Source organism: Oryzias latipes, chromosome 11 (assembly GCF_002234675.1).
Source record: "Oryzias latipes chromosome 11, ASM223467v1".
Lineage (NCBI taxonomy): Eukaryota > Metazoa > Chordata > Actinopteri > Beloniformes > Adrianichthyidae > Oryzias > Oryzias latipes.
Window position 1 is genome coordinate 14781458 of NC_019869.2, and position 23493 is coordinate 14804950.

The 23493-nt window shown below is 40.2% G+C and overlaps 1 protein-coding gene across 2 annotated transcripts in view; it reads left to right on the top strand.

Annotated features, from left to right (window-relative positions):
* The window catches only part of LOC101159448 (protein shisa-7), a 40515-nt gene that overhangs the window by 10725 nt on the left and 6297 nt on the right, over positions 1-23493 (top strand). The window contains exons 2-7 of one of the 2 annotated variants that reach the window (XM_004074042.4): positions 9182-11599; positions 11946-12188; positions 13496-13612; positions 14244-14383; positions 16356-16424; positions 20494-20736. In XM_004074042.4, coding sequence (XP_004074090.2) covers positions 11229-11599; positions 11946-12188; positions 13496-13612; positions 14244-14383; positions 16356-16424; positions 20494-20736 — 1183 coding nt within the window. In that variant the 5' untranslated portion in view covers positions 9182-11228. The remainder of the gene's footprint in view (positions 1-9181; positions 11600-11945; positions 12189-13495; positions 13613-14243; positions 14384-16355; positions 16425-20493; positions 20737-23493) is intronic. The other variant, XM_011480910.3, reaches the window with a different exon arrangement.

The following is a 23493-nucleotide window of genomic DNA, read 5'->3' on the forward strand; positions in this document are numbered from 1 at the left end:
GGAGGTTTCGCCTGAATTGTGATGAAGAGTTTATTGTGCAATAACCAACCTTTTTGGGGTGCCTGTAGAGCTCATGTTGAATACTGATGGATACAAAGCCTCTGCGGGCGAAAAATAGGCAAATCTGTATGGTGCAAGCTGGTGGCCCACTTGAAATTTTAAGATCGTAGACCACCTTGTGAGCCCAAAGGGCAAAAATGTTCATGCACATTTTTTCCTCCAGTCATACATGGGCGTCAGGTTCGTAGTGAACACTAAGTACACAAGAACACACTAAGTAAGGGTGAATAGGTGAGATGCAAATATATCCTTATATACAGATTTTTCACGTTTTTTTTTTTCATCCCGGAACACTGAACACTGCTGCAGGAAGCCCGTTACTGATGTTAAAGCTAAAGGTGCACGCCCCTTGTCTGTTAAAAACAATGCAATTAGACAATCAAGCTGTAGTTTGTGTGGGGGTCCTACGGGCGTCCTGCAAGATCTTACCTGCGTTTGTGTTTGTGCAGCATTTGCGTGTAGTCAGTGAGGAGCCAGTGCGTGCGCCATAATAATGACTGAAGTGCTATGTAAAGGACGCCGTACGACAGCATCACCTGTATGTCAGAGTGCGTGTACCTTACATTATCCTTATAAACACTTCACATTACACGTACCACACGCCCAACAATGGTATGTTCTATTTTCATGTCCTCCTTTGAGGTGGTCCTGTCCACCAACCTCCAGACAACACGGAAAGCAGCAGGTCAACCCTCATAACATCCTGTGGAAAAGCTTTTTTGGTTTCTGGTTTTGTTTCATTTTTTAACGTTTCATTTCGATTTCTGGAAAATACTTTTGTTTTCCAGAAATGTTTTAGGGAATTGCTTTTTTGTTATATGGAATTACAGTGCGGTTCGTCAAATGTTGTTTTGATTTCTAAAATGTAATGTTGTTCTTTTACTATTAATTTTGCTTTTGTAGGTGTGATCTTTGAGCGATTTGTTGCTGTGAGTCGTACTTCAGGGCCACCGTTGATTTCAGATGCCCGTATCTGTTGTTCCATATGAAGCAATACACACAAAGGTTTGGATTTCAATGAAGCATAAAGATTTGTTGTCGCTTCTTCTACTGCTCCGCGTCCAATTTTTGGTCTTTTTTTTAATGTTCGACACTTTTTGCTTTGGAGAATTTTTTACTTTTTTGATCGACTAAGCCTGTTTCCATTTCTTGATATGTTAACTGCTCCATATGAGCTGCCTGATCAGCAGCAAGATCTCTGTGTTTGGAGCACAACATTGCAGAGAGTCAACACGCAGAGCAGCATTACTCATACATTCAGGTTTTGTAACTCGCCTCTTAAAATAACTGCAATTTCAAGTAAATTTGCTCCAGTTGATAAAACAGATGCAGCCTTTCAAAAGAATGATCTGACTTAGTGTTTTTATGGCATCATATCCACTGTTTCGAAGTTTCAGAGCCTTGTATAAAATACAGGAATTTTTTTGTGTCAAATTTACCTTCTAAATGTGCAGAGACCATCACATAGATTTCTGTTTCATTGATTTAGATGTAAGCGTACAGGAAAAAAAGGCTTTAAACATTTAGCTTTCAAACTGAACTCTTTTCTACAAAATTTGGACCCCAGTTTGCTGGAGGCACTCTTTGGGCGAGGATGGGGTTCATTCTATACTTGTCGCCAGTCCATCACAGCCTTGTTGAAAACCAGAGAAGAGTTTCAACTAAACATACTGTATAAGCCTTAAATGAACGATCTCCATCATCTCATGAAACTCTCATTACTCTTACATAATCCAAGGCATTGTCAGAGCTCTGAGACTGCAGTTTTGTCATTGCCCTTTGTTTTTTACACCTAAGTTCGTTTTAAGACCACAGGAAGTTGAGTTTTAAGTCATTTTTGAAACAACATGCATATGAGCAACAGAAAGCACATGCGTGACCATTGGAAATTAGGGAGGATTTAAGGTGGAGATGGAATGAAGTTTCTTTATGGTGTGGGTTTCCTGGACAAACAAATGAAGAAGTTTATACGATGATGAGATTGAACTCAATGTTGGTAAATTTTATTTTGGTGACATAGAAATATGGTTTATTTTGAAAGCTATGTGTGTGGTGTGAAGTTTGTTTTTATTGGAAGCAAACATGATATAGAGAGCAGCTGGAGAGGGTTTATCATGTTCTATGCTTGAACAGTATAGAGATAAGGAGAAATGTAAAGGGGAGTGAGGGACAATCAACATGTAATCTATGCGGTCGGTGTCTACACTGTAAAAAGAGGTACCCTAAAAATAGGAAAAGAACACGAAATCTTACGAAGAAAATCACAATAAAGTTGTAAAATGATATGCCCATTCAGCAAGTCCTTATACTTATGGTAAGATTTCAAAATCTATCAGCAAAGTTTCACATGATTTAAAAGGAAAAATAAGATAAGAACTGTTAGAATTGCTTGTAATTTAATATTATTCAGCACAAAAATAAGTGTTTTGTTTGCTAGTTTTAAGCAAATGGTTTGTATTTTTTTTTATTTTTTAAGTGGCTAGTTCTTTTTTATAAGAGTGACAAAAATACTAGTGTAATAAGCGGAAATGACTTATTTTAGAATAAAATTAGAAAATTATTTTTGCCAATCTTATAAATTCTTATGAATTCTAAAACTAGATGTACTAGAATTCACAGCTACAGTCTTTTCCAACCACATTTTTGTCTGCTCCGGATTTACACAGATTGGAATAAAGAAATACTCAGAAATTACATTTTAAGATTCATTTGTTTAATGTCCTCAAACATGAAAAAATGCCCCAAGAACATGTTAAAAATACAATTTTCCTCAGATGGGGTCTTAAGGGAGTCTTTTTAGTCCGGGTTTATGAAATACTGAACCAGATCTTTCCTGTTCTTCGTGAATGGGGTAAATGCCGTGTCAATGCGTCGAAGTTGCCTGATTCATCTGCTGCAGCAGTTCTCTGGCACATGAGGCCAACAGGCAGCCAGGCGGCACACCAGCCAAACCTAAAGGACGACGTGTGTGTTGGACTCACTGCAAGGTGAATGAGTGGCATCCGTAGGAAAACGGCGAAGGTTTTGTGCAGATTCGGCTGCAGCCATGCAGGGATGTGCTAACTGTTCCGCCATGCTGAATTCAGGTGGACCTGCTGCACAGACTGACCACTACAGAGAGCTCGGTTCAATTCCCAGACACATGACAAGCTCAGATGTAAATTTGATTTATGGCATTCAGGTTATGTCTTTAAGAATAAACCATAAATTCAGTCTTTTGAAAGCAGAATAACACTGTGCATTTGCTCTATGATGGAATGAAAACCTGTTTTACTTTCTGTAGTGTTTGCTTCAATTCCTGACATTTCTACATTCATACTCCTGTGCACACAGAATATGTATTGAATTAATGCACTGGCTGCCTAGAAAGCCAGTGGAAGTTCAGCTATTTGTCAGCGGGGCTTCCTAATCATGACATCTGAGGAAGCGGGTCGGAAAAGCTCCCGGAGGGTGGAGACACACTGATGTGAAGCCAAGCTGTCAGGGAGGTAGAGCGCCCAGAACTTTCCAGCCGAGAGGAACAGGCTATTTAGGTTACTGTGATTCAGGGTTTAGTTTTGACCCCCAATCCTGGAACTCTGTGTTCCTGGGTTTTCTCCTGAAAACATGAGTTTTTTTTTAGTCTAGTTTTGCTTTTGAAATCAGACTTGTTGACGTCGGTGTCATTGCTACAAGAAAGCGTCTCTTAGCAGACAAAAGGTGTCTTTGCTTTTGTTATTAAGAGATTCCTGCTTTTGTTGGCATTTCTAAAAAACTATTAGCGGTTTTGATGAGACAAAGAGACATGCAGTTCATGAATCTTTGTTGAAGAGCTCTAAAGCTGGGTTTAAATTCACAGCTGCTCTTCTTCACTCCTTTAGTGGGCATTCAACACAGATCAGGAAGTTTCATATTTTGGCATGTAAGGGATTGTCCAAAATTGCAAGATTTGGTAGAGAGACCGTCCTTGATGTAATTTGTTCAGTTGATTGAAAAACGCAACATTTCCAGAATGGACTTTTATCAATATTTACAGGTGAGAGATTTTTCTAGTAAAAATATTTCACACCCAGGACATTTCAGACATCGAAAGACAGTGATTTCTGACCAAATCAACATCCTCTCTTAGCAAATTCTACAATATTCTTAAAAATGCAAACAGATCACATTTGAAGGAAGTGTAGGAGACAGAACTTGGTTTTGAGAATACTGAAGAAGACTGGGAAAATTCTTGGAGGAATGTGCAAACACCAGTGACGTGCGGTGAGGTCAATGGTTGGTGAGGCACTGAATCATCTGGAGTCAGATTTACAATGAAAGAACTGAATATTTCACCTTTCATCTAACAGCTTATAAAATACACACAATAACATTTTTGTCCTACAGAGAATATTTCTTTTATAGATGGATAGAACACTCTTCTTGTGTTATAATTATTCATATGTACTGTAAACAAATTAAAGTATACAAATGTGTTCAGCATACATTTGACCCTCGGTAACTATTTCTGGTATTTTTCCAACTTCAGATTCTGGAGCTTTAATCAGTTTTCAAATGTTGTCTGTGAAAAAGATCATAAAAATAAAAGAAATGATTTTACTTACATTTTTGTCCCACTTACTCCCATGTTATTTTCAAAAAAGAAACATTGAAAAACATGTTTGGCCTTACCTGCCTCTTCTGCGTTGTGTTTGAAATGCAGGACCGACGTTGGTACTCTTACACACTGTTACTGGTCCTGTTCAAAAGTTCAGCCCTTTTGGAACCCCATTGATAAGCAATTTAATATAAATTTGTCTTCTGACTTAAATATTAATCATCTGTATTCACGATTGGGTTTGGTTGATCCCGTTATTCACGCTAAACATGATAGACAACTTGATTGAATGCAGACTTTCTGTGCTTGAAAGTGTCTTCTTCTGAACTGGATCTCTGAGGACATTCCTTCCAAATCACAATGGCAGAAAGTCGTTCTGAACTACATCTCTCTTGACTATCTGACCTATTCACTGCACCACAAAGAAGATGCTTTTACAAAGACATGGGAACCTTTCTTAACATATGTTGGGCTGGACATCACCACAATTATTAAAAACACATTTGTGCTTTAGTTTCAAATGTTTATATTGCTCAATGCTAATTCTATTTTTCTTTTTTTGCTGGATGGTTTGAACACAAACTTCTTGTACATAAATTTCATCTTTGTATACACGGACCAACGGTTTTTATGTTTTGCTTTGTTAATGTGTTAAAAATCAATAAATATAGATTATCTCTTTTTTCACTCTTTTTTTTTTGTTTATATAAATATTTTTCAGCTTCCACCTTTTTATTTGAACTGTGAAGCATGACTTGCCACACATTGGGAGGATAAAGGTCAAGGAAAAGGTCGATTTCCTTTGCTTTATCAGGAATACATCTAATTATTTTGGCACTACAGTATAAGGCTGAGTGTGAAATGTGTTTCATACTCAGAGGTAACTCTATGAGGTAAAATCTGGATCAGGTTGAAAAAACAGTTTGTAAATTTATAAAATAAACTGCTTGTAACTTTAAAATACATATTGTGAACGTGTAGAAAATATAAAAAATTAGAGAAAAAAAATTAGATTTTTTAATATAAATTATATAAATATACATTTGAAAATTAAAAGAAAAGTATCAAAAATTTCTAAAGACTAAAATAGTAAATTTGAATTAAAATATAAGCATAAAACTGTTACTCAATTTTTAAAAAATGTTTATAAAGGTGCTCTTTTAAATTTTCAACACATTTTTTTTCCTTTTTTTCTCTCTCTGTCTTCACTTTCAGTCCTTAATTTACTGTTTCAATTCAGACTTTTGGTTTTTGGGTGTTTAGCCTAATTTGACATGGGGGTGGAGCTTTGAGTCTGGTTGACAGAGGTTATGATGAAATCATTTCCACTCCAAAACAACCTCTGCTGCGTCATCTCTTCTCTTCTCTTCTCTGATGTACCAACCTTTGGGAGAGCATCAACTGTACGTCACATCAGACATGGGATGTTTGGTTGGCACCAGACTTAATTTACTCAGATAGACTTTTATTTGAGCTTTGGTTCAGACCAGCCAGCACACCATGATCTGCCTGAAAATGGGGTCATGGTTAATTTGTGGTTAAATTCTGGAATGCTTCAGCGGGAATGCAGAGGATGCACTGGACCGAAACTTGTGAAGAAGTACTTCAAAAAACTTTTGGATTCCTAAAAAATCTGGAGTGTAGATACATTTTAGACAATTTATTGCAAGCGGATGTGGGGGAACAAGGGGGATAATTGATTCTGGTTAGGGGCATTCCTACCTCTAATCTAGGATTTTTTTGTAGCTTTAGATAATTTGACTTTACAGTAAAGGTTCAGTCCTACTAGATGGTACCTGATTTCAGAGGAAAAGTGAAATATTTCAAATATATAATTATTGTAATTGGTCAAAACAGGGTCACTAAACAGGCCTCAGTCCAATGTGCAACACCTGGGTTTTGGTTTTTGCCGAAACCCAAGTGTTCTTTGGTACTGTTGGTGCGTTGCAGTCTAAATGTGTTAATTTAACTAATGATTACAGTGACAAACAAGAAGCAGAACCTGTTTTTATTCAATTATATCCAATACATTTAGCAAAAGTCATGGTTGATGAGCAACTAATTTATGGCAAGATGAATTACATTTAGTTAATAAAACGTTTGTAGAAAGTGTTCACATAGAATCAGCTGACATGAAAACACCACAGTCTGAATGCTGGTTTTTGGTCGCAGATTGTTTTGCAGGATTAACGGTTTTACCATAGGTGGCGCTGTGCTGAGCCGCCAAGAGGTGATTTCACTGGGTCTTAAAGGTCTAATGCGAAAGCAAACCGAGCTATATGAAGGTGTCAAGATGTTTGATTCATTCTTGCTGCATGCTCTGGTCTGACAAAACCCTAAAGCTGGATTAAAAACAGGGATGATCAACTTGTGTGGTTGTCTTCTTTTTCAATCAGCGCTTCGATCGGAACTTCTGATTGGCAGGATGCACCTGATCCAAGCGATTAGTAAGCAGCACAACAATGGAAGAAGCTCAGAGAGAGCAGCTTTAGGACTCAAGGTGTCCATCAGAGGACGATGTGTGGTTTTTAAAACCACAGTGCAAACCGTGAGGTTTATTTTCAAAAAAATTGGTTTGTGACTTTTGTTCATCACCATACCTTCAATTTCATGCATGTTTTTATGGTTTTCTATTTCCTCTGGAACTCTTACATTTTTTTTATTTTATGTCGAAAAAATCATGGTTTCCCACCGGGAGTGAAATGGGGAATCCGTTCAGATAGCAGTCCTTCCGAAATGATTTTGTTCTGAATAAAGTGAGTCTTATGTATGTCTTAAAGATTAGTTTTCTGTAAGGCTCAAAGAAACCAGAAAGAGTGTGTTTCTGCACGTCTAAATGTCGTGAAAGCGATCACCGGCCCAGAGATCTGCGCTGTGGGTCGAGCAATAAGAATAATGGCTTCTTGACAGCAGTGTTGACAGTGCTGCAGGCCTCATTCTGTAAACAGAACATACATGCACATTCGGAGTCCCTCTTTCCTCGCTCCTTCTGTCAGATGAGTCCATGGCGGCATCTGTCATGTGCACTGCTCCGTTTTTCAAAGTCACATCATGGCTGCCTCATCTCCTGTCAACTGCTGTGGGTGTGTGTTTGTGTTGTAGAAAGGATTAAATGAGCTTTCACTCTCAAACTTGAGCAGATATTCTATTAACAGTTTTGAAGTAAAAAAAATTGTCTTCACATTTGATGACAATGTTTTTTTGGTATGTTTTTGCTGTTTTATTTAAATACAGGACTAAAATATCTAATAATTTTATATTATTTTTTACAGGAATTTTACATTTACCTTTTTGTTTTGGTAACATCTACAGTTATTTGATCTTAACAGTAAATTTTTTTTTTTTAAACACACATCTTTTAACCCTTTTGTGCGGTATGCTGTATGAAATGTACCATATAAAACAGGATTATATGGTGGATAATCCAGGATCCATTTGATTTAGCATCACTTTGAACGGCTAAAATACAAAAGGATATTCTTCAATTGAATTAAAATTAAAAGAAGGCTTCCAGGCTTGAAGGGGTTAAACCAGAAAAAATCAAGACAAGATATCAACAAGGTTAACCAGAGATGTCGCCAATGATGTCTAAATAACACATGCTCTTGTATAGATATACTCTAACTCTCTGACCGGGATGATCAACATAAATCAGCTGATTCTGATGCAGACAAAAACAACGTTTCATGTCTTGTCTTTTTATACTAACGTAAAGTGTTACATAATGGCACAAGGCTTCTTTTTTTGTGTCAAAATCATCTAGTTTACGTTGATTCTGTAAGCACTTCACTGCTGTGAAGTGTTGCATATCAGTGCAAAACTGCTTTTCTTTGCTTCAGAATCTGCTGTAATGACGTTAATTGTGTTAAGGGTGGAACCGTTCATCTACGTACACATCGGGGATTTGATGTGCGTTCAAGAGACGATGCAAAATATCAAGGTGCGAAACGTTAACACCGTGCAATTCTCACAAATCTATCTCCAGTTTTTGTCTTTCACTGCTATATTCCACTAATGACAGACTTGGAGTCATAAACTGTAATTCCAGCCAGGAAAAACACGTGTTCATTCATTTCTACTCCATGATCAATTTTCAAACAGTTGGCACTTCCATGAATTGAAAGGGACGTCATCCATAGCTCACTACCAAATCACAGTCCATGACTGGTCAAATTTCGACCTGGTTTAACTCGCAACGCTCATTCAGTGGCTTTTGCACATAGAGCCGAAAGTCGGTTGTAAAGACTTGTGTGGCTACGTGTGAATGCAAGAGTTTTGAAAGAAGCCTTAAATCTGTGTTTACGTGCGTCTGTAGACTTTTCATTGAAGGTGGCAGCTTGAACATGCGTTGTCGGGGGCTGTGTGAACGTAGTTTTATGGTGGTTGAAAGAATCTCAACACTGGAGCTTAGGCTCCTGTGTTATATCTTATCCAGGTTTTCTACTTAGTAATAGGTATTTAACATTAAAGTCATTAGAATAACAGCACTTTCTGCATTGACATTGCGTTTTTTTCAAACCTTGCTTGTTTTTGTGTCGTTTCCAGAGTCAAATCTGCTGAACCTGGAGGACGTCTGATCAGGACTGTTTCCAAAACCACGTGAAGTTTTCCAGGAAGGTTTTTTTTCCAGGAAGGTTTTTTTTCACCTTTTCCTGCTTTACAAGCAAACATCCCTCTCCAAGTGTTTCTTTACTTCATTTTTATCCTGTTCAGGAACTGCATTTTGGACCTAAACTTTTTGCTTTTTCTTGCTTTTTTTTCTTTTGTTAAACAAGACCAATTCCAGATGCCAAACTGACTGTGTTGACATAAAAAAACAAAAACAAAAGCAACGGATCATCAGTTAGTTTAATCCCCTGTCTTTGAGGAACTATAAACCGTCTTACATCAAATCGTCCATTCTGACCACTTGATTCACCTTCCTTCACGATTTGTTGCTCTCTATGCTAAACCTGAGACCATAATCAGTGCATTATTGGTTCAAAGTGCTTTACCGTGAGACTCTCCAGCTGGTGGTTTCCAGAGAAACCGAAGGGTCCGAGGGGAGGGCTGGCAAAGGAAGCCAAATGAGCCACGTTTAAACCCAAGCCACTGCTGCTACCTGAGAGGCTCAGTATACCGTCCTGTCACTGCGCTGTGAAACACTGTTGACACTTTGCTTATCTACTTCTTCCAGTTGCTTCTGTCAGAGAGGACTCTCAGTCTCCGTCGTTTTCTTTCTTCCATTCACGGTGCTTAATTAAGCCACAGTGGACGACGCCCCTTTACTCCCTCTTTGCATCCTTGCTTTTCCCCTGCGACACGCAACGGAAGAATTTCACTGTTCTCGCTTGTTTCTACAGAAGAACTTTAAGCCATACTGAACACCAGCCATAAAAGTCCACAGATCTCTTTTGCCAAGTGATCTTCACTCGCATCGGTGCATTTTCAGGGTGCCAGTGAGGTAACCGAACAAATGAAGGAACCGCTTTGTAAGTTCCGACTTTTTCTATGAAGATAAGGCTCTGTACTGAAGCTGTGGCCCCACCGCCTTCTGCATCGGGATTCCCATCCTCGCCCAGTTTTCCTCTGCGCTGACGGATGAATCCAGACATTTTCATGTCTGCTCTGTGGGCCGAACCGCGCTGCCCTGCTAGAACCGGGCCCAAACCCTCCTTTGTTCTCTTCTGCTGGGCCAAGCTGAACTCAGAGCAAAGACACTCACGCGACGGTGTCAGCACATAGATTCACGCTCGCTCCTCACCAGCCCTCTGCTACTGAATGCCTTGACGTGCTTGTTGTAACCAACCGATCTGTCCTTTTGACAAACGCTATGATGCTGCTTTATGCTTTACAGTGCTGGAACTCCTGCTCAACAGTTCCCTTCCTGTGAGCACCCTAAAACTGCTGTTATGCAACTCGTACGAACGTCTCCTCAAAAAAAAAATACAGCAAAGAACTTCGTTTGATCTAAACGCAGTTTAGTTTTTGTCGATTATTCAAAAAAAAAAAGTGCCAAACTAGGAAAAGTCAACGTCCTTCATCTAAGCTAACATGAGATGTTAGGTTTACAGGCAGCGCTAAATGTTTACACACCGCAGCTTCCTTTGGTTTCTCCAAACGAATCGTATCTTTTGTGCCAAACGCGCCATAACTGTGTTTAGTGGATAGAATCGGACATAGAGTTTACACTTTTTCACTATTTTGTTTACAGAAAACATAAGAAAACTGCCATTTCTGAGGGGGTAAAAATACCGCTCTGTCACCATAAAGACCGCTTGTGATTACCCAGTGCCATACAACAACCCCATGCGAAAGATTCCTTTGGTTTGGAAGCTGTTGTTCTATAGGGGCTAAAATCTCCGAAAGACCTCAATGTTTACACAAGCTGCTCGCGGGAGAGACACCTAGAAATGTTTACATTGAAATGAGCGAGTTAAATGCCAAACACATTCAAACAGCTGCTGATCTCCAGGAGAAACATCTGAACAACCAACAGGAAGAAGGGATTTACCCGCCTGTCAGCCGCTGAGGGTCTTTATGAGCCAAGAAGGAAGGAACTGCTTTTCAAGTTTTTACCACTTTTTAATACTTTGACGTTTGCCATTGAACAATGAGACCCTCTGTGCTCGAAAGGATGTTTTTTTCCTCTCTCGTCCTCCTGTTTTCCTGCTGCCTGGCTCACTCCGCCCTAACCACCTCCACCACAGGGCGGCGGGCAATCAGTGGAGATGTTAGGAACTCTGCCAGTAAAACGACCTTGTTCCTCCTGACTGGATACAAGCCCCCGGTGCTCGGCGGACCCCAACCAGGGCCAAAAACAGCCGAGGTGGAGGATGAGGATGACCCTCTGGCAATGGCTGAACTCCCTCCAAAGCCCCTCCCTCAGACCATGTTGCCAAAGAACGTGACGGAGGATGCTCTGAAGCCGCCGCTCGGAGCGGCGCACATTCCCCATCAGCTGGTGGACGTGGACATCTGCAAGTACGACTCTCCCTGTTTTAGAAAGGTGTCTGCATAAATCAGAGGAAAGTTAGTGAAATAACAAGAAAAGCTGCATGATAAGGAAAATATAGAGTACATGTGGCTGTGAAAGTCTTATAGTTTCATTACTCTAATAATTTGTCATTCCATGAAATCATAAAGATGCTTCCTCTTGATCTGGCTGAAGCTCATAGTCTGCAGTAAGAGGAGTCTTCTGTTGCTTGGAAACATAATCTGTTGAATCTGCTGTGACATGCTGCATCTGCAACGCAGCACAGAAGGCCGATTCAGAACCATCCCGGAGCTCCAACCCTCAGCAAGACTTCTGTGTCTCCTTGTTCCCCAGGGGGTACTTCGACGTGATGGGGCACTTTGACAGCACGTTCAACTGCTCCAAGGGCAGCTACGTCTACTGCTGCGGCACCTGCCACTACCGCTTCTGCTGCGAGCATCAGAAGAACCGGCTGGACCAGGACTCCTGCACCAACTACAAGTCTCCTGACTGGGCTGAGCCCCTGGTTCCGGTTACAGTGCCAACGGGCAAGAAGCCCATCCCCGACTTTGAGACGCTTCAGCAGCAGAGCAGCAGGTCAGAGCTAGTTGTAAAAAACCAACCTGAGATAAAAATGATCTAAATTTCTTCTGTTTTATTCAATTTAATATTCAAATTTTAATTTAAAGGTTATTCCTATTAAGAGCAAAGGATTTATGGACATAACTGATAGCAGAATTTTTGTCTCATGACAAAACAGCAAATACTGCTAGATTATTTTTAAGATTCATAGGCACTTAATAAACACAACATTCTTCATTTTTGATGATTAGGGAACCTTGATCCAAGTACAGGCTAACCATGTATATGCATCATATAGATAAATTATGATTTATTTAAGAAGTATTTGCATCCCTTATTGATGTTTTTGTTGCATATTTGTAAGAAGGATTCAAAGACACACACACAAGGAAAGCAAATTTTTAACAGAATTTTAAAATGGGATTTCTATCAAACTTAAAGACCAGACTGAACTTTTAAGACCAGTCTGAACTTGCTTTGAACTTCTTCAAAAAGAAAAAAAAAAGTTTTTGCTTAAATCCAGGCACTACTTTTGTCACCATGTGCTTTAGTCCATTGTTTGTATTATCTGTCACTGAGCGTTCCCCACATTTGTGGAGGAATTCAGGTGCACACCTGCAGGTGCAACCTTCTTAGGTATTTTCAGATTACATGACCAGAATGAAGAAGAGTCTCCACCAAGAAACAAACTGATAAAGGAAATTTTCCTTCTGAATTTTTTAATTGAAGTTTGTCAGATTCTGAAGCTGAAAGGCAGACCCACACCATCACACTAATGCCACCATGTTTGACTGTCACTCTGGTGTTCTTTCCCTTTCCACAGAAAATCATTGTCTAAAAGTCTTGGGTATAATCCAGATGTCTTTTCCAAATAGGAGAGTATGTGTTCTTAATGATCAGCAGTGTTCACACCCTTACATTCTCCCATGTTTCCATTTTGTTCAGTCTTACCAAGTTCCTAAAGAAGTCCTCATCTTCTTGGAGTCATTTTGATCGTTCTCTTCTGAAGTTCTTCCCTGTTCTAGTAGTTCATTCTCTCTGGCTCTCACTGTGGTTTCGTGGAGTCCGAATTCTGTTCTTGAATTGTTTGAAACGCCGCTTGTTGGGTTTCTGTTTGAGGTATTTTAGCCGCTTTATCTTTTCCTTCAGCAGGTTTGACTTTAAAAAAATCGGAACTATTTTAAAACTTTGTTTAAACTTACTTAAAGGTTGATCTCAAACACAAGGTTATCAAAAAAAATAATAATAGAAAATTCATTAAAAAACGGCAATTATCATTTAGCTGTTTCGAACAACTTCCTTTATTTTTCTGTCGTACACAGTACTGGTTATGTGATTGGGGGGGTGATCTCCTTCACGCTGGTGATGGCTGTGGGCGTCAGGATTGCCTTCAGCAAAGTTGCACGTCGACCTCGCAACAGAGAGATCAACATGCCCAGGTGAGATGAACAGTACTGGCTCTGACAGGGGTGGGGAAGGGGGGACAGGGATGACTCAGGGTACACTCTGCAGCTATTCTATTGTTTGCCACTGCCTCACATGGGGGAATACCTTTAATAGTGAAAGACAACTATGAGTAACGCACACCAATCCCAGTTAGCATAACCTTTTGTGTGATAATGTTGAAATGTCTCATCTCAGTTGTAAAAAGCCCCCTGTAATACACTCAGTTACTAAATGGTATTAAAGTAGGATTAAAGCTCATCCCATTCTGACCCCATCATCACATAATTTATTGTGTAAAAAATGTGTGTGGTAAGACAAAAACACTGGTTGCTATGGGATTTTGTCCAAGTGTTTTGGACTTCCAGACCTAAAACTCTATGACCAGATATTCATCAGTTTCAGGCTTGAAAAATATACTATGGTTGCTATGAACCTTCATGTTTATGGAGACTGTCATCTTGAATCAAAATGTGAAAACGATGTCAACCTTTTGGTGTCTCAACTCAAACAATACAGCTTAAAAAGAAAAGACAAAAAACTTTTGATTTAACAAGTTTTTTTTTTTTAATGTGAACGAAAACTGAAGTATTTATTTTGCTGTCTTTACCTCCGTCCTCCCTCCAGATCGCTGGTGGACATCTTGCGTCACCAATCCAGCCCTGTGCAGCAGGGGGAGAGGAACAACAGCACTGTGCTGACCACCTCAGATGGACGCACATCAAAGAACCTCTACACCCCTATCCTGCAGATGAAAGACAACCGGAGTAAGTAACAAGCTGCTTAAATGGTGGAACATATTTACACCCATGAGTCAAACGCTAGTGCCAGTGCACAAGTGTAAATACATAGGGATGGTGGCACATTCAGGTTAAATGCTTAAATGAGGCCAGCTTGGTGTGTACCCACTGGTAAAGATGGTAATTATTGTTGCTTTTTCTCCAAATCTCACTTCAACCTCTGTGTCGCTAACACACTTCACACTTCAGGAGGATGACGGGATTGTTGTCAGACGCTGCTGTTGTCTTTTTTATTTTTATATGCTCTGTTTGTAGAAGCTGAAAGACAACCACATATCCTCACTTCTGTACTATAATCATATTTAAAGCATCCAAACGCTCTCAATTTATGAAAGAGGAGACCCTGTGCTTTAGCTTTTGAAGGAACATGTACTTGATGCCTCCACTTACTCAGAGAAAATTGAATTATAGATTCAAAGAAGGTTTTTGTCTGTTTTTGTTGTATGTCAGAACCCCATGTGAAGCCCTCAAATAAAAGGAAAACGTTTGTATTTAAAAAAAAATGCTTTGTACAGAAAGTGGGAAGGTTTTCCTTTCCTTCCTGTGGGTGTCAGAGTGGAGGTGAATGACAGCTCACTCTCACTTTTCCTTGTACCTTCTTCCTGTCTCTGTCTCTCTGAAACTCATTTCTTTTAATCCCTCCAGGATGTGAACTGCTGTGCAGTTTTAGAAAATTCATGCATTTTTAAAAAAGATTAATAGTCAAGTTTGAATTTTTGTCTTCTTCTGCCCTAGTTCCCACAGAAAAGCAGAAAAGTGGCCCATATAAGGTCATATTGTAACTAAGGACTACTACTGTACTTGATTACTTTCTTTTACTCCAAAAAACTGAAAACAGACACTCTCACAAGAATGTAGCACACTCCAGCAGTTGTCAAGATGTAACCGTCCACTACCATACGTTACCATGGAAACCATGCAAAATTAGACTCTGTTGAGTCGTCAAAATGAAAACACACATGGAAGAAGTAAAAGGTAGACAAGCTGCCATCACTCCAAAAGCATGAGGTTGCTTTTGGCCAGAGAACCAGCGGACAATCATCCCAGACCTGCCCGGGACAGTGGTCTGCCCCTTTTCCAGCTGTCCAAAGCTCTGAGATTTGGGTTCAATAAAGGAGAAGTAGGCATTTGGTGGAGAAAGACGTGGTGGCTTCTCTTTAAAATGTCTGTTTTTTGTGTCTCTCAAAATCCCTGAAGTTCCACTAAAGAATTTTAAAAAGTCTTATCCGTAGGTCCTTCTCCTTCCAAACTGAGACAGAAATGGAGCGGTGCATTTGAGTGTGGCTTAAAATCACACTTGTGTTTGTGGTGCCATCACAAACCAAAGTGGGATTTTGCTACAAAGAAGCACTTTTACTGTCCCCAAACTTTTGGAAATTTGTGATCAACAGTTTTCTCCAAACTCGGAATGTAGTGAGTCATTCCCACAACAATTTGTAGTTGACAATACGATTCATAGTAGATATTGTTTCATTTAAAGCGATGCGATTCACTGAGCTACTATTTTCTGCTATGGATTACTTTCGGCTTTGCAAACCTAAAGCTTTTATTCCAAATGAAACAAAAAAATATCTTGTTCATCAAACATGGAGAAAGTCAAATGGTTGTTGTGCACCATCACCTTTGTGGAAGCAGAAAACTTCAATCAAAATTTGACTTTGCAGCCATATAATATAGTGTAGACTAGAAGCTGTGTTGAATTTTATTTTGCATAGTGGGGTTGAAGTGTCACGTTGACACGGCTAAAAGCTGATTTCTTTTACTCTAAAGCAATTTTTTCTTTCAAAGAAGAAGCAAATCTTGAAATCCTGGAGGGATTTTGGCTTTTTCTCCGCTGTCCTTTTCTCTGTCTCTTTTCTGACACAAGTGCTTACTCGGCGTGTGCCTCTTTTCTCTGGAGTGGTTGTCCATCAGTTTGTCGGCTCTGCTCTCTTTGCAGCTGGAAACTTGCACCACCCTTTTAACCAGCAAGGGTCTGCTTCCAGCCCCAAACACTCTGCCACCGTCGGTAAGCCTCGTGGTTAGCCGCTCAGGTTGCGGCGAACCGCCGGCCAGACTCACGGCCCCTCACTGCGCTGTCTGTCTGTCTCCATGTTGGTACGACGGCCTGCTGTACCACACTCTTAAAACAGCTGTGCCACTGTCAACGCTGCATCTACATTTGGTTGTGTTTAGCTAAATATGTTGGTTGTTGCTTGCTGGCTCGTGTTGACATTGACACATCTACTAAGGGTGTGAGCTGAGACTTGTCTGGCCTGCTCCTGCTTCATGCGAGCCCGTCTGCCCGTGTTACGCCCACCCCGAGCCTGCTTTCAAACGTCCCTCCTTCTCTGTGTAGCAATGGTGTGCTGTGTGTTTTCAGCTGATGCAGAACACCCGAGGAGGTCCTCGCTCATCTGTAATCCCCAGCTCTGCACCAAGAAAACAAAAAAAGCAATGCTAGTGATTTCTCTCCAAAAGAAACCTGCAGCTCTGGCATCCATGAACCCAGCACTCTCCCACTCTTCCAGACTCATTGTTGCTTGTTTAACTTGGCTGTGACAGAGTACTGGAAGGAGTTGCCATGGAAATGTGCTGATGATGGAGATCAGTATGATTTCCATTGGACGTGTGAAGTTTCAGTGCCAGTTATTCTGAGCCTTTACACCTACATATGTTCCTCCTGGAATGAATTACACAAGAAGGCAACAAAAACATTATGTTGGAGCACAGATACAGTTGCTCTGAAAGGTTAAATGCGTGCAAGGATTGCTAAACACTCAATGATCAAGAAATGTGGAACTACCTACAATAATTTGCATCAACCAAATCCAACGTTTGATTTTTTATTATTATAATATGCAGAAAATGACATAAAGTTTAATATTCAGGTTGTGGCCTTGAAATCTCTTTTCTCCATCTTCCCTGTTTTCGTCTTTTGATCAATCATCTCCTTCTCCTCAAAAACCCAAACATCCCCACAACCTATCTGAAAGTATTAAGACAGGGCCAAACCTGAAAGCTGCTGAAATCCTTTTTTATTTTTTATTTGATTTCTCTTTCACCAAAGTCAAACCCTGAACTGCTTCCATACTGTCGCCATGGCAACCCTACAAATGTGAGGCGAGCAACTCGACGTTGGTCTTAATCTCATAATTAATTCACAAAAAGTCGAAAAGACTGAAGCCGTTCAATGAAGAACGCTTTTGCGCCGTTAAATGTTAGAATGGTTCCACCACCACAGGTCCCACTCTTTACCAACACCAGACACCGCAGCAGGATGAGTACTTTGCTTTTTCTTCTAAAAGATTTGAAAGTTATGCCTCACATTTGAACTAAAGATTGAAACACCTGTGGAAAATGTTTATACACTGAATTATGTAGATTTAAACTCTTAGACAGACTCTTAGACTCTAAAGACATAGCTGAATATTAATAATACTGGTTGCTAAGGAAATCTGGAAAAAGAAAGTCAGAGACCTAAATATCTGTTAGTGTTATGCATCAACCCAAGACTTACTAAAAATGTTATGGTTGCTATTGACTAATCCGCTTGTGAAAGCTCTCAATACATAAAATATTTTTTTTCATCAGTGCTGCCTTGATTGACTGATTCCTGCATCATGATCTCAAGACTAGCATTGCTTTTCCCTCCTGTTTGTGTGATGAGCCCTGTAAAGAGTGTGTGTGCGGTGTGCTCCCTGGGTGGCACTTAACAACGACATCGTCGGCCATTACTGCCCATTACTGTCAATGGTCAACGACCAGTATATGTTCTGCTGTTATCTTAATAAGATCACGGCCCATAACCATTACCACTGTGAATTGACTCGGCATAAATAGCGTCTGTCTCGAACTTGGGAGCAACAGCGGCCGTTATGTAAATGCTGCTGTGTGTTTTCACAGCATAAACAAACTGTAAACACACAGCAGCTTTCATGTATCCTTAGGTGTTGTGTTTCCTCTTTCGGGGTTACAGATGTTCATGGACTGGCAGCATGTGTTTCTGGTCTTCCGTGTGAGTTTTTATCTCTTTTCAGTGTGCAGAACACGCACATGCCAGGTCGCCACAGAGTGCACCTGCATGTTGGCTCTCTCAGAGTGCTGTCTGTTTGCTTTTGGAGCATATGAATGTACTGTAAGGTTGCAGCTGATATACATGTTGCAAAATGGACATCCATGCCCCCCCCCCCCCCCTTGCATACAGCAAATCTTATGTAAGGTAAAGTCATGTTTTTGTGCATTGATCCATGTGCTGCGTTTGCATTCATGTGATTGTGTTGGTATATGGAGTCTTTTCCAAAGCTAAATGTGTATTTACATGTGAGGTTGCAGCAGTGCATTTGTATTTAAAGAAACAGCTGCGAGCTGCTCCAAAAACGTATTCAACTTGTATTTTCCTCTAATAATGTTATTTTTCCCTTCCTGGTTTTTCCTTCAGTATTTAAATTGTAGGTCTCATTATATCCCTCACATAATCACATCTTATTTTCCAAGTGTTCTTCCTACATATTGGCAGTTCTATGTATTATTTGCAGCCGTGTGTAAAAGTTTTTTACGGCAGATTTGTTCAGTTTTGGAGCAAACAGGATCAAACAAGACCTGGTTTCAAGCTAATACAGCTTCACACATTTAGCATGACACTGTCACCACAAAGCAATTCATTTTTATTGTTATAATTCATATATTTCATAAAAATTACATGGAAAAGGAGATCATGAGGGCAATACTAAGTGCTTGATTCAGTGGCTTGTAGGTTCCACCTTGTTCGACATTATAGATGACGACATTGACCCTTTGACCCTTTTGACCCTTTACTAAAATTCATTTGCTCATCAATGATAATGGTGCCTTAAGGGTTTTTAACATGTCGTTGTGGCATTTTTCTGAGGAAGGTGTACACGTATAAAGACAATTAAGCTTGAAATTGCATTTATGAGTTTATTTTTCTTTCAATTGTTTCGATTCAAGAGCAGACGAAAAAATGTTGTTTGAAAAAGATGCATCCACTTGCAGACAAATAGATCCATGGACGTCTTCATGTGTCTTCGTTCTAGCTGGCAACTGGCTCAAAATGTACTGATGGACAGCTTTGAAATTGCTCGCCATTGCTGTTGCACTGGTAATGCTAGCTTGGGATTGTGAGAGGCTGCAAGCTAGCAGGAGAGCATGTAAACAGAGAGCTCTCAGTAGGGAGGGGGGCAGGGTTGGTCTGCGCCAACGGTCCCACCTACTCAGAGGTGAACTCCTGCTCCTTTTATGTCCTAGAAAACAACACAGGTTTTCTGATTTTGACTAAAAACATCATCATCATAGTTAAAAGACCGCTGGGAAAACGATTGGAAGAATACAAAAGTTTGTAAAAGATGAAACTAAACGATTGCAGAACATAAATAAGATTGACAATAGCTGTGCAATCCGTTCCAGGACTATTTGGAGTTTCTTTTTTCTTTTTTTGCGTTTCTTGCAAGACTCATCTGCAAATTCCTAAACACTTTGTTTGGAGGTCATGTGACCTTGATACAAAACAAATTCAACACAAATCCATGTTAAATGTGTCATTCACTCATCCAGTACTAAGTACTCATTTTGGCTTAGAAATGACTGTGTGGCTGACTTTAATATATACTTTACTAATTTCCTTTTGAAGATACGTTTTCCAGCATCATCAAACCACAGTGATAATACTTTTTTGTTTCTGTATTCTGAATCATTACCTTTTTTCTCAGCTGCCTTCAAATTGTAAAGAAATTGGCTTTTCAGATGGATGAGCAGCAGCTGCTTCTCTGCTCACCAGTAAAGGTTTGTCGTTTCATGCAGAGCCGCACGTCACCACAACCAAACCTAAATCCAGCTGCAGAAGTAGGAGAATCCTTAGTACTGCCCACATGTTTTAGAATTGGCACAGTGACAAATAATTCGGTTATATGGGTGTGAAAGTAAAGATGCTAACTTTTGCACAAGGCTGTATGCCCCTCGCCCTATTTTCCTGTGCTTACCTTTTTTATTCTTCCCTTATGACACTTTAACATTTACCCTTTCCTAACCTCTTCCTTCCTCCTGTTCTTCCTCTCCCTTGTGTCTGTTTCTGCCCTCAGAGCGTGGACCCCGCATGAACAACACGCCCCAGCTCTCCTCTGGGCCTAAACTGATCTCCGGGAGCGGCAAAGGCCCCGGAGGGGTCGGCGTTGGTGGCAGTGGCTTCATGGGAGGCAGCATGAGGCACAACAGCAGCCACCCATCTTTTTCCCACTCCTTCCACAACCTGGCCCAGCTGCCACCGTCCTATGAGATGGCCATGAAGCCGGAGATCAACCGCTACAGCTCCCTGAAGAAGCTGGGTGAGTCCAGGGGGTGGAGGAGGGTGTGGAGGGAGAGACAAATCTCAGTTAGATCTGACAAAACGCAACATATTTAAAACAGCAATTCTGTGATGCATCACAGAATTCTATTACTCTATTTTCCAAGAAAAATACCTAGGAATATTGATGTTTTTAAAGTTTGGCATTTGCGTCCAAACCCGGAAAAAGCTACTGCAGTGTCGGCGCAACAACAGGAATATTTAAGGAAGAATATTAAACTAAAAAGAGGGAAGAGCTGAGCGAGCAGCTTTTAAATCAGACATTTTAGCTGTGAGGCATCGCTGCTGTTCTAGTCACTTCAATGGTGACTTTGAAGACAAACATGTATAAATACTAAACATGGACTCAGAGATGAGTGTAATTAAATGCTTGGAATAGGTTTTCTTAGAGGTGAATACTGAGGATTTGTTCTTATTTGGGCTGTCGGATCCAGGGTTAAAAAACGTTTCCTACTATTCAAAATTTCAAAACTTATTCAGATTTAAAAATTAATTCACAAATAAATATCTTTGGGAAGAGTTTTGTGATTTCACTCTTCATGAATCTTTTGACCTTAACAAATATTGTGATGTGAAAATGTGTTTATTTATGTGCCATGGTTATACTAAACACCACAGACATAACATAACTTTGCATCGGCGCGGCTCGCTGAGGTAACCGCCACACTCAGGCGCATCTACTGCAGTCTAACCAATCAAACAGCTGGATGCATGCCAGAAACCTTTTTTTCTTTCTCGGGCCTTTAAAGTGTCAAAATGCTAAATGTAGAAAGTAACCAGTTTAGAAAAGAATTAGAAAAAGGCAGGATGGGAAAAAAATGGTTGAAAATGCAATTGCCATCTAAAGTCAGTGAAATAAAAAAGCCTTTTCTAACCAAATTTAAGAATGATGTGATCAAAGATGTGACAAACCCCACTATTTATTAATCAAATAATAATAAATATGATACAAATGTGTTATTGTAAAACAAATTGCAGTCTTATTTATTTACGGATAAATCTGCGTTGCTATTGCAAACCCAGCATCCAGGTTCAGTCTAAACCTGCTGCATGTATGATGAAGATCAAAGGAAGAAGGGATGAGACAAACAGGCCAGAGAAAAAAAAGAAGAGGAGGAGAATGTGCAGAGATAGAAACAATGGGGGCTGGTCTGCCGAGGCCTGGCTGTTTTTCACGAGGATAAAAAATGTCACCCTCTCTGTGTGCCTTTACCTCCTTGTCTTCTCTGGGGGGAGGGGGGAGAATCGCACTGCAGACCCATGATGGATGGTTTCAGCATGAAGGAGGGTCTGTCTATGAAGCTGCAATTTCGTCAACGCTCGATTGTTGAGTCAAAAGATGAGTGAACTCTCCGATGCGGAGAAGAAAAAAGGAGTGGATTGATCCTGCAGTCGGAAAGCATCTTTTCCAGCAGAAGCAGATTCCTGCAGTAACTCCGCCATCCTTCATTTTGTTCAGCTCCTCTCCTTCACAACAGCACCCCCCCTTAAATAACTGAACAGATCGTTATATGGAGAGCTGAAATCCTGCAGCATTACCCCCCCGTTTAATCTGAGTTCATTACACTGGCGCAACATAAATGCAGGATGATGATGACGAACCTTCAGCTTCAAAGCTACGATGACACAGCCTCTTACTTCAGAGTCTAATGACTGTCAAGAAAGGAGGTGTGGCCATGCAACCCACATCTGGTATCAAGCTGGTTATGAGCTTTTCTTGTTGTTACAGATCTAAATTCTGAATTTGTATAACAATCTAAAACCAGGCAGAACCAAAAATTTAGCATGCAATCAGTGTAGCTGTTGGCCATTACATGTTAATTTAGAAGGCCACGCCCCCCAATGATGCACCATTTTGAAATCCAGCAGAAAATGGGGTGGATGAAAAAGTGCAGCCTGTAAAGATGTTTAATTCTGCTGTACAGTGTTACCTCACAGTGAATGAGTGCTGACTGAATACATGAGCTGCATCCGATCTTTTGACCCCTCGACTCGGCCATTGTGCGGCTCGGCATCGCTCATTTCTCCATACCATCTCTATGTGGGCGGGCTCAAAGCAGGCAAAATCACCGCTCTTCCAGTTGGTGTCCATTAATAGTGTCCATTCTGACTTGGCTGTATTAAAAATCCAGTCAAAGTGGTACAAAAAAAAAATCAAAGCTCCAATATAGTGCGCCACCTAGTGGTAATGTCTAAATTTGAGTAGAACAAGACAGAACTACACCCAAAAAAAAATGTCTCACTGTGGAATTTTAAAGGGCTTTATTTAAAAACACATAAATGAAAAAGCTAATATGATGACAAATAAAGATTAGTTTTAATAGAACAAACATCGTCATCCTGGCAGTACCAGCCTGGTGTGAGGCCGCTGCTGGAGTTTGTCAGACGGCTGTATATGGGGTCAGGGTCTGTCATCTATCTGGTTTTTTTTTAAGAAACCCAGTCCCGCCTCCTGCTGATTACCTGGATGTGGTGTGTTTTTGCCAATTTAGGGTTGGATCATTTCTGTCAGAATCTTCTTTTTAGAAACATTACAAATTTAGCGGTTTCATTGAATCTCTAAGGAATTGGATTAGGTCGGAACCACTTCTTCATCCTGTTCTGAACTCGTCTTCAGTAACCTGATTCTGCCGTTGAAAATTGGGTTTTTTAAGACAGAGTTAGCAGTACCAAATGGTTTGGGAGGAAAAACAGCCTTGTTTCTTGTTTTAAAAGACAAAAAACTCATCAACAACTA